The 12862-nt window shown below is 31.5% G+C and overlaps 1 protein-coding gene across 1 annotated transcript in view; it reads right to left on the bottom strand.

Annotated features, from left to right (window-relative positions):
* Positions 1 to 933: 933 nt before the first annotated feature.
* The window catches only part of KLHL1 (kelch like family member 1), a 245005-nt gene continuing 233076 nt past the window's right edge, over positions 934 to 12862 (bottom strand). Inside the window, exon 11 of the mRNA XM_027472827.3 lies at positions 934 to 11983. Within this exon, the coding sequence (XP_027328628.1) occupies positions 11924 to 11983 (60 nt within the window). The 3' untranslated portion in view covers positions 934 to 11923. The remainder of the gene's footprint in view (positions 11984 to 12862) is intronic.

The following is a 12862-nucleotide window of genomic DNA, read 5'->3' as shown; positions in this document are numbered from 1 at the left end:
AAAAAGAAGATCATGAGAGAAAGAAAATGATCACATACATAAGACAGGAAACCATAAATGAGACTCAGAAGAAACACAGATAAAGAAAAGGAAGAAAAACACAACAGTAAGCAATAAGAGATCAAAAATAACTTTCAAATTTTAGATTTTCATTTAAACATTGAAAATAAAAGTTTGACCTAAAAAAATATAAAAAACTAACTACCTCTGTTAACAAATAAAACTTCTCCTATAACAGCATGATTTTGATTTGTAGACCCTTAATATATAACCTTAATTCTGATCACTGAAATAAAGTGAGCAGGGCTCAAAAAAAATTCATATTACCTTTGGAAAGTTATGTTATATGCCAGCCATGTTTGGCTGTGTAATTTATTTCCAGTTCCAATTTTACAAGAATTTACACAGAATGTAGTTTATGGCCACTATAGACAGCATCTTTTTAATTAGCCATGATTTGATTGTATGCTATTTAAGAGCAATGTGAGACCATGACAGAAGTAGTCTCTATGGCAAAGTTTATCTTGTACGAAAGACTAAATTCATCTGAACAAAAAGAGAAGTTCTTGCTTATTTTCTAACATCTTTTATAAAAAGAAATTTTGACACTTCAGCCTTATAAGAAATAGATTAAGGTAAATGTTAAAAGGAAGTATGTTCTCAGCAAAGGTTCTGCAGTTAAACTGTCCACCTTAGAAATACTCATGTTAGTTATTCAAAATTCGTGCTTATTGATGCAGTCATGTCTAGACTATTCGTCTCTCCAAGGAGTTTGAAATCACTTAATTCAAATTCCAATATATGCATTCTTTATGCTTCAAGAGTCTGTATTCTAATTTGACTTTGGCAGAACTTCTAACCTATCTGTCATGTATCCTTCATACATCTTCATCAACATATTTTAGTATATCTTCTCATAAATCCTGTATAAAGTAAGTATATATTATGATCCACATTTCCCAGGTGGGGATTTTAAGTACAGGGTTTCAAGTTCTCCTAGGTTAAACTGTAGGAAAACAGAGGGGTTGAATCTTGAACAGCCTGAAATGTCCATCCATCTGAATTGTCTACCCATACAGAAAAGAGTTCAACTGAGTCTCACTGTGGGATGAAGTCAGAACAAATCTGAAGTGCATAAATGGGCTCAAGAAATATGAAGTTCGCCTTCTACATGCCACAATATAATTTGCTTTAAACACCAGGTAAACATTCCAACCATGTGATACAAGCCAGCTTGTATTTTGCCTGCATATTTGCTTTGCGACCAAGAATTTATTTTCTTATTGATCATTTTTCCAAGCAGAAACAAACAACTTACTTGTGTATGTCTCCTGCTATAATGAAGTCCTGGAACATATAGTTGTACATGTAGAGTGTTTTGTTGTTTTGTTTGTCTGTTAGTTTGTTTGTTTTGTTTTGTTTTGTTTTTGGTTTGGTTTTGTTTGGTTTGATTCAGTTTGGTTTGTATTTTTGGTTGGTTGATTGGTTTGGTTTGTGGTTTTTGTTTTTGTTTTGTTTTTTGAGGGGAAAGGAGAAGTTTTTCATTGTCAGAAGAGATGAAAAAAGAGAAATGACTGAAGTTTTGATTATATTATGTGTCATTCCATTGTGGCCTTGATAGTCCAACTTTAAAAAAAGGGTAAATGATTTAACTATTAATGATTATCAGAGTCTTGTCCACTGCATTTACACATGGGAAACAACGTATAGATGAGTTTAAAACATATAAGACTTACTTTTGTGGCCATATCCACTTAACAGAATCATCTCTGCAACACATAAAAACAAGCATATTTATTTTTGCACAGTGACACTTTCAGGATTCAAATTCATTAAAAACAGGTTGTGTCAAACAAATCTAGGTTTCAGAATTTAACATTGTGCTCTATGTCTTCACTTGCATTCTATACACATATGTCCAAGATATAATAGAACCATGGTAAAAGCATAACATTAAGTAAAGTGCTCTGCATATATTGCAAAATTTAGCACAGCTTAATTTAACATATTTACAGCCATATTTATACATTTTTATAATATATTTATTCTCATACATTCCAATCCACTGTACGCTTATTTTGCTCTGTAGTTTTCCTTACCATACTAAACACACATATCTCAACATCCTAAGCTATTTCTTAAATAACAGGTTTTTTTTTTCAACTAAAATTTCAGACTTCTAAATGGATCAATTCAATGCAAAAGCCCTGTAATACATCTGCAAGCAATTTAACTCTCAGATGACAGCACTGGAAAGTTCATTTTTATAACATACTGCTAACCACATTAAGCCTACTATAGTCCACTTGCTTAGTTTCTTCTAAGCAGCCATAATCCAATACAAGCTCTATTGGTTTGGATGTTGTATGGAGAAGCTTTTTAGTTTAAGAATAAGTCATCCATTATCATAAATATTCTGATACTGTATGATAATTTGACAGTTCTAGACAACTTAGTACTATTTTATTTTATTTTATTTTATTTTATTTTATTTTATTTTATTTTATTTTATTTTATTTTATTTTATTTTTATTTTATTTTATTTTATTTTATTTTATTTTATTTTATTTTATTCTGTCTATGAAGTTCTCCATTGTGTCCATAATATTTACTGTTGTGCCATTTTTATGCTGGTTAACACTCTTCCCCTGACTAATTCTAATTTTACAATTAATTATACTTTACAGTTAAATTAATGAACATATACTGGAATTAAAAAGGACATTGCCAAATAGTATCTATTTATTGTGGTTTGTTTTTGTTTGTCTCTTTGTTTTGGTTGATTGGTTCTAGGAGGGAAGGGAAAGATTCAAGTAAGTCAAGCAAGTAAGATCCATTGAAAACCTTGTGTTCATTTTCTTTATAAATTATGACTCTAATTCAGTTTCCTAATGTCAACTAAACCTGTCTCCTAGATACCTGTCTCCTTCTCTAGACAACAAATAAAATTGTGTTATGCAAGCTTATTCCAGGAGAATCTTGCCAAGTATTTTTATGCAAGGTTCTGTGCATTATATGAAAAACAAAAATTTTCAGCTGCATAAATACATTGAATACAATATGTGGGAAAAAATGAATAAAAAGAGCAAAAGAAATGGCCTGTGATTTTCAGAAGCATTTAACACTTGTTATTTACAGTGAAATCAACAATCAATCCCATTTTCTTCAAAATTGCACAAAGAAAGATAGTGAATATGACTAAAAAAAAAAAAAAAAAGGAAAATTTACCTACAGTAGCTGCATAATAGATGTTATTTCAAAAGTTGTCTATAATTACAAAACATATTTCTTGAACTATTTCTAAAAACATTGTGTTGATAAGGAATATATGTTATAGTGTAAGCCATTCACAAAAGAAATGATAACATGGATAGTCTCATAAGAAAGTCAAGCACATTTACAATTTCAGACATCACATTGTTTGGTAGTTTTGTTCTTGCTTCATTGCTGGGATTTCTACTAAACTAGGTGCCCAAATCATGCTTCATTGCATTGGCACCCTTTTAAATCAAATCTCAGGAGAGTATGTATCTGTGTGAATGTATTTAGATGAGCTGAACCATCCAGTGAGATGTGCTTGGTTTTCTCTTCTGCTACCATACAAGGTCCTGAAATAACTAATTTTCATTCATTGGTTACAGCAATTTAGCACATCTTATGTTTCTATGTAATCTTACTTTGTGTACCTAAATGCTTCTGAAGTTTAATCATATGGACACATTTTTTTTGTTTACTGTAATAAATCACTTCCCTAGCCCCAAAATCTAGCCAGGTATCTAAATCAGTCTCTAATCTTAGGAAGCCAGGAGCTGCAGATACAATTTACTGAATTTTGTTTTCCTTGTAGGTTAGCAGATATATTTTACTTCTTTTGCATCTCATATGGCAGCTCAAAATTATCCACTCTGAAAATCACAACATTGTTTGACTTCAGAGCATGGAAAATGTTTTTGTTTATACATAGTTGACTTTTGCAGTTATGTTCTAAATGGAACTCCTGTCACAGTTATTTTAAATAAATGTTTGTATGGCCAGTTCCTTCTAAGTATTTAGCAACTTCTAGAGATTCATCTCTCCCAACTTGAACATTTGTCTTACAAAATGTAGGTATCTACTGTGTGAATAGCTGCATCTGAACTAAGCATCTTAGGATCCTTTTGCAGTCAGTGGAGAGAAACATGCTTTTAGAGTATGATTTATTTCACCTTTAGAATGAGATGTATCATGTCTGAGAAATACTTAAAGTAAATATCTGGATATTTATTCATTCAGCCTGTTATTAAAAGTCTTATTTCTCTTTTTCCTTTCTTATAGGATAATTGATCATTTTCAATTTGTCAATATCCTGGAAAATACACAGATGTGAAAGAAGAAAAAAAATGCCTCCCCCATACTTTCATCTACTGTTTCCACTGTGTCTACGTATGCTGTGTTTCCACTGTCTGTATGCTCTACAGAAATGCACCCAGAAACACCTTAGCCAAGAATAACCTAAGTCTTCATTAGGCAGTAGCAACTACTGTAGATTTTTTTCTAAATACCTCTGCAGAATAAAGGAGATTTACTCATGACTTGCTTATAGAACAAATTTCTGACTGAAGATTTTTGTTTTGTTTTGTTTTGTTTTTCTGAATAAAATCAAGTTTTTAGGGTAAAAGGACTGTCTTCAAGTTAGCATCTTCCATACTTTTACACATCATACCAGTATTAATTATATTAATTGTACTCTCATATTTATGTTCATTATATGTGACACTCACCTGAAAGTCACGGTTTCAGTCTTAAGCAACTAAAGTAATACATTCAGCCTTTCTTATGCAGGTGGTTTACAAATGCTAGGTGATTTACAGTACCAGCTACTGGCACTGAGTGCGTATGTATAAGGAATCATGAATTCGTGTGAGTTACCTATACATAAGCACCTAATGTTATCTAGGATTTTTTAGGGCTTCCCATTTGAACTTCAGTTGCCACTTCAAAATTTCAGCTGTGTCATATCTGCTAGCATTGTGTGGATGTTCCTATACGGGAATAACAAAACTACATGCTCATCTACTTAATTTAAATATCTTATTATCTGAACAAGATCTCCGTATGGGAGCCTTCAAAAGCTCTCCACTGATTTTTGTAGGGGACAGCTTCTATATTAGAAATACTTCAATAAGGGTAGTAGGGACTTTAAATACAAGCCATCCAAAAAGATTGAATATGATCCTGGTTTATAGACACAATTCTAAAGAGTACTAGACTACTAGACTTCTACAGAAACAGATTGTTTTGTTTTGAAGCATCATGTAATGATCAAGGAAAAACCTGGGAAAATATGGAGTGACAGAAGTAGAAGTTGTTTATAGCTAGTTGAAAAGCTTTAACTGCTTTTCAAATCCTTTAAGTGTTTGAAAACGATTTGGCAGCTCCATAGCCCCCCAAGGGGAAGCTGTGAATAGCCAGTGTTTACAAGCTACATTTTTTCCAACCACTGTATTTCTTACCTTTGCTAGTAATTTTTATTATGGTTCAGTTTCCAGGAGTTGCAGTCCAGCACATATGGAAATAAAGGTTTTGCTGATTTAAGGATTTTGAGCAGTCTCTCTGCCCCTAACTGCCACTAATCCCCACGAACTATGAAGCAGAAATATAATGAGGGAATTTGCAATGAAATGTAAGGTTATGTCAATATGAGAAGCTTTATACTGGATTTACAATAAGGCTGAAGAATAATTATTCTGCTGGATATTTTATGCATTCTGATTTAAGTTAGAACAGATATATTGCATGGATATCTATTTTTAAACATAAATATTTTTGAAGTTACTGTTAAATATTGGGATTATCTTCTGGGTTGTCACTGAGTCCATATTACTTAGTATATGTATATCTACTTGGTACAGTAGATATCCAAAAATTTAATATTCTTAGAATTTAAAGTATATAACTAGTTGCTGAGCTCTAAGATATAGTTGAGTTGTTGTTTTCAATAGTGAGATTTTAAATATTACTTTGGGATAAATAACATTTTTTCTTATCTTATGGTGAATGTACAAATGCAAGTCCCTATTTTATAAAAAGAAATATAAGAAATGACTGCTTTCAAATAGTATTTTAATTTATGAGCCATTAGAGTGGTTGCAAAGTTATTTACCTAAAGTCAAATTGCTTCTGTTGGAAATAACATTACATTTCCAGGGAATGTCTTCTTGCAAGTAGCAAAAAAATCTATTTCCCCAATACTCTTTTCACATTTCTTAGATACTGATATTCTACTGCATTATCCTTCTCACAATATTTTATATTCTGATGTTTTGATAAATATCACCCTTATAACACTGGATGCTATATGTGGTAGAAAATTTGAATCAAACTTCTTGCAAGGTTGGAAAACTGCTCTGTGAGCAGTCCATGTTCTTGATTTCTGATTTTTGCATGCCATAAAAAAGTTTCAAAGGTGAGTTGTAAATAGTGCATTTGATATTTTATTAACTCAACTGGAGATGCACTTTGGATTGGAAGAAATCTGGAGACAATGAGACACATTCATAAACATGAACACCTGTAAGAAATGCGGATGTTAGCACTGGGAGCATGAATTATGCATGAATAAAAATGCAGCATTTTAAAGTTTTGAAGTTGGAGTCATTTCTCAATATTTGGAAGCTCTCTAATAAAAGTGTTTACATTTTTATAAAACTCACATTTGCATTTAAATATATAGATTTTTAGAACACTGAAGATATATCGAAGAAGTTTTACTTTGGAAAAGAAAAATAAGCTGTTCTTTGTAATGTCATGTACATCCACTTCTTTGCATATAGAGTGGTGAAGAATTGATTACCCGTATGCTGTACTGTTATACTTGCTGCTTTCATCAGAAACAATTCTGTGGGAAAATGCTCTTAATAGTAGAAAGCCTCTGTAGCATAAAATAAATGAGGGGTGGGGAAGGGATAAGAGTAAGAAAGTAGGAACAGTTATTTATTGTACATACGGCCAAAGTGCAGGTGGATTTTGAACACACAAACACACACACACACAAATAAATAAAAATAATTAAAAATTAAACAACAACAACAAAAACATCCTCTTACAAGATGTGAATTTGATATAGGTAAATAGTTCAGGTATCATGAAATCCCATATATGCAGAGTCAAATGTCTAAATTTCTTACTATATTACAGAATTACTCATGTAATGTTAATACTGCCATTTGATAATAGTTACAAGAGCTTTTTTTTAAGCCTTTACAGAAATGTCTTCTCTATTTATTCACAATGAAATACTTCATGCAAAATCTCAGATAACAGAGTATATTTTATTATGCTCAGTCCATTGTGAACACCCTAATAGGTGTGAAATCTGTTATGGATAACCTGTACTTCATGGTAATCAGAGTGCACAGTGCCTCTACTTCATGGACATCAAGTTCTGAGCCATTAAATTTGAGTAAGTTCAAACTCATTTGTGAGTTATTTTTACTGAAGACATTTGGACTTGTCTATATATACATATCTGTTTGGACCTTCTAAATATATAGAACAATCTAAATAATGAATATAGCAGTTTCTAGATGCATTTTAACATGAACACTGCTATAAGTAATGACCATTTAATGTCAGTTCTCTGTAGAATAGAATGATGCTCAAGAAAATAACTTTTTTGGACTCTGTCATAATGGTTCCCTTATGTCAATTAATGCTAGCTTATCAAAGTAACATTATGAGATGGGTAACATCCTTAAAACCTCCTTGAAGTGCTTTAATTATTTGACAGACTTCATATATGTTTATATGTCTATCTTGAATGAAAAACACTGTTGTTGTTTTATTTGTTAGGTTTACTTTTGCTTTTAAATTATATTAGTCTTTTGATCATAAGAACATAGAAACAGATATGAATCACATATTTATGATTAAAAGTAAGTTCAAAATATTGCTCCCTGCATACATTTTTATTGCCTTGCTTGTCACTTTGATTCCAATGCGCAAATCTGCAAGAAAATTGAACCTCAAATACCCCGTAATGAGAGGTCCTCAAAGTAATGACTGCTAAATTATTTAATTATTTTTTTTCTTTTTCTTTCTGTTTTTACATCTAGCATCCACCACTGTCAAAAATAAAAACTTAAATGAAAGGTCCAAAACTGCAAGGTCATATAGTTCTATAAGCAATAGAGGATCACAATATTAGTTTTTCTTCTGCAAAATATTTCTTTAGCATTGCTATATTGATAACAAACAAACAAACAAAAAAATAGTGTTCTCGAAGTCATGAAAATAGACTTACTTATTTTGCTTGATGATTTGCTAGGAAACATTTAGATAATTATATTCTAGGCTTTCTAGAAAAATTATATTATTGGAATTCAACTATCTATAATTTTGAGACTAAGTAAATCAGGAAGACTAATTGATAACAGGGATAACATTATTGTATTTTTCCTTGATTTTGTTTAGCTTAACAGTCAATCAAAACCATGCAAAAATAAAATTTCTTCTATGATTTAAATAATATATTAATTAACATTAATGACATGACCACAGCTTATTCCCTCTTTTGTGAAACCCACATATATGTGTATATATATAAAGAGAGAGATGTATATATATATAGGTATTGTTTCTGCAAACATTTCAAAGCTTACAGTATCATCTTTTGTAGCTGTCTTTTAAATACAAATCCTCTGACATACCTTCTCTCAATATTGTTTTCTATCTCTTCATATAAAAACAGACTCAACCAAAGCTAGAAAGTATTTCAGGTCTTTGACCTCCCTTCTGTCTCAAAACCAGTAGTAGTAAGGAGGAAAATAATAAATATCTAATAAATAATTAAAAAATAAATAAATAAAGGAAAAGGATTTTTAGACACGAAGAACAAAGAAATATAAGACTTCTCAGCAGCCACTCAGGACCTTATTTTAACGTATGTTTGATTAATATAAAGATGTTCATATTTGAGATTGGGCAGTATGAACAGTATGAAAAAAATGGATATAATCCCTGTGTATAAAAACAAGCTAATGCAAAATGAAGACAGCATGATAAAGCTAGCTGACTTTCTAGAAATTAAAGCATGCTACAATGAATAAAATTGAAAAGCAAGAGAAAATAATAACATTTTAGAATATACTTAGAACATTAAACCATAAAATTTCCAAGAAGCATTTTGAAGCATTTTGAGGAATTTAATTATTGATTTCACTGCAATTAATTTCTGTTGGAGATCTGATTTTGTTGTATTTTTCACACTGAAATTAAAGGGTTCATCTGAGAGCAAAGTACCAAGCTAGATGAGACAATCCAGCATTTGAAAAGACATTACATATGCTTTTCCTGCATATGTAATACCATTTAGCAAAAGACAGTGTATCACAACTGATTTTAATGTGTACATAAAAAAGGTATCTTGTTGGTCACATAATCCAAGATTAAGGTTTTATACTGTTCTGATTTAAGTCACAAGGGGACTCCCTTGGGAGTCACAGGTAAAAATATTGTTGTTTTAATAAGAGCAGAGTAAGCACAATGGCAAGAAAAAATTATCAAACAAACAAACAAAAAAGAACAAACAAACAAACACCAAACAAACAACAACAAAAACCACTTCTCCCTAAATTCTCTTTAGGAGAAAGTCGACTACATAAGGGCCTATAAAAAGGACCTGAAAGTCAAATTTTGATCTTATTCTATCTAGATTTAAATAATAAATTATTAATTTTATCATTTCAGCATTATTTCAGATAATAGAAGTGGACTAATCTAAAAAACTTCACATGAGAATAATGTTACATTTCAGAAAAAGAATAAAGGAAAATTGAAAATGGGCATATGAATATTGGGAGAAAAAACTGTAAACAGAATAAAAATGATCAAAGAAGAGAAAAAATATCTATCATAGATTGCAACTATTAGAATTCTTTTTTGAAGGTCAGTATATGTGTAGAGAAAGCATATTCGTATTGTGTATGAATATAATGTAATCAAAAGAAAGTTGTGGGAATAGGATTAAAATTAAATTTTTAAGTTAATTAGGTATCTGTGTAGGAGAACGGCATACTAATGTCTACATTTAATTGCAATTATAATTCTAGAAGCTTCATGGTTTGGTCTCAGAAGGTTATGTTTATGAGAAGCAAAATTTGTAAAGAGGCAACGTTATTAAACAAGGTGTTACAATGGGGAGAAAATTGACATGTTTGTCTGAAGAACACTAAATTTGTAATTCAAAAGCCAACAGGTTGTGGAAAAACAACATTAAAGAATTTACATCTGATTTCTAATTAGTACAGAGAACTATATTAAAAGATTTAAATTGGATTACTTAGGCTTCAGAACTGATGTTCAGTTTGTGTCAGGAAACAAAGATCTCTACGCAAGTTAATGCTGTTAAAAGGACAGATATATCTTCAAATCAAATGTCCAAAGTAGGAGTCTGTATATATTTTTCCATCTCAACTGGCTTCAAAGTTTTCCACTAGGAAAAATTGTAACAGCAGTTCGTTCCCAAAATTGATAGACAGAGGACAATGAGATTTGCACATTTTGACTACGAAATGTTTTCTAATGTATGAGCAAGGCTTTAAAGAAGAGGAGTACTTGGTAGTCCTATTCCCAGATTTTGTGCCTCCCAGAATAGCATAATTTCATTTAAACTGATTCAGCTGAGCAGATAGAAAATGCCAATGTTAAACCTACTGTCAAGGCAAAAGCTCAAAGAATCATTGCTGCCAGAAATGATCAACCATAAAGGGAAGCACAGATGACATTATTATATTTACTCTATGAAGTTTATTAGATTGGATGGTATAATTTTGCCTTATTCCATTTGCATATATTCTCAATTCCCTATTTGTAGTTATTCTCAGTGGAAAGTGAAAAGTGATAAATTAGCCACTTTCATCAGGCAGCATTGTGTATGAGTGTCAGAAAGAAATAAAATGTTGTATTTTTTTATCTCTTTTGAAATGTGATGAGGACCTGTCATTTTAAACTAGAAGAGGCTGTATAGTCTTCTGGTCATGCCTGACATGTTACATGAGGCAATGTAGGAACAGTAGCAGTTTTCCATTCCTTCATGAGTTTCTAACATGCAGAAGATGCATTAAACAATAAGATTAGAGCCCACATGCTTAAAATGAATATAAAAGTAATTAAAAGTTAGGAAACTGCCCTTTTGACCCCCACTTTTTCAATAAAGCTCTGTGACAGCCGAAGACTTGATTTGTGTGTAATCAGATTAAACACTCTGGCTTCCCGTTCAGTAGACTCACTTATAAGAGGTACAATCTGAACTTAAAAAAAAAAAAAAGTCATCTTGGAGTATTTTTCTTTTTTTCTTTTTTCTTCCTACTGTAGAGCAACAGCTTAATCATTATGAACGAATGTTGAATATCTAGTTTTTTTATCTTTAGTAAGAACTAATTTTTACATAACGGTGTAGATGAGAAGGCCATAACCCACTTGAAGAAAAGACATGAAATATTATATTATCTACTTTTCTCTTTCAAAAACACAGTTTAAAAGTGATTAGATGTACTTTGATGTTTCTGCTGTTAAAACTGTTTCAGCCATGAAAACTGTCCATGTATTTCCTCCTGCTTCTTGTCTAGAGCTGTCCCTTGATGGTATTGATTATCCAGTTCTCCAAGACACATTTGTGAGAACAGTACAGAACTTACTACTGCACGCTTGTGTATTTACACCTACGACAGTCTGATTTTTTTTTCTTCTTCTCAGAATATAAATAGTATTTGTGATTTTATAGGGCATAAATCCTTAATCTTCCTCACTTTCAAACTTCTTCATGTCTGTGATCAACAGAGCTTTCAATGTGTAAATCCTTGTTCTCATGACGTTATCATTCTTGTTGTCTGATAGAAAAATAATCATTTCACAGTTAGTAAAATCCTAAGCAGTGCTCACAAAGTCATGGTTGCTTGATGACTACAACACAGGCACCAGCTCTTCCAATATTTAGCGAAGCCATCTGCAGAAAATAAATAAATGAACAAATAAATAGAATTAACTGAATAGGGATGTCATGCAAGAGTTAACATTAGTCTAAAATGTTTCAAACTAATGGGATTAAATACAACCCACAATACCCTAGTGCTGTACCTTTAAAATTACTTAATCATATGTTACATCTTTTATTTGAAAATGTAAGAAGAGGAAAACAAATAAATAAATAAAGGAAGTGATTTTAGAGCATTCATTAACTTTCTGAACTTGTTGATATGCCAGGGGTTTCCAAGTTCTGTAGACTGTGGTTGACATCTCCATTTTAGTCCCGGAGTCAAGGCCAAAGCTAACAATAACAAAACTGTATGGTTCCAGTATTACTAAGCAGAGTCAAGTTTCCTTTAAAATAAGTTTGTCAGCTTCAGACACTATTTCAAGACATCAGAAGTAGCTCATAGTTGTAGGAGGCTGGACCTCTTCACTTGTTGAAGCTAACACAGTAGAGGCAGCATCTATGCTATTTAATAATAGTACCCTGTAAGTATTACTACTCTAAAGCAGAGGTGTTACATGTTGCTTAAGTATCTGTTCAAGTGTCCAACTTAAGTTTTTACGTGGAATGGAGGTATTTGGAAAATGATTTTTTCAAACGTTATCCTAAACAATATCATAAAAAATGCTCTTTTGCCATACAAATAACAATAGATAAAAAGGTGATGGGCTTTTGCATTTATTTTTACAGCTTTCATATCTAAATTTAAGCTTAGAACAGAAGAATCCCTTTGCAGTCATAAAAAGAAGCAGGCATTTGGGAGATATCTGGCCTGTTTAAAATACTTATTTTAGGATGATATATTTTCAAAGTATGTAATTTTCTTCACTACCTTTAAAAGGAACTTTGGGT

The sequence above is a fragment of the Anas platyrhynchos genome, chromosome 1 (assembly GCF_047663525.1).
Source record: "Anas platyrhynchos isolate ZD024472 breed Pekin duck chromosome 1, IASCAAS_PekinDuck_T2T, whole genome shotgun sequence".
NCBI lineage: Eukaryota > Metazoa > Chordata > Aves > Anseriformes > Anatidae > Anas > Anas platyrhynchos.
This window is presented reverse-complemented; position numbering and strand designations above follow the sequence as displayed.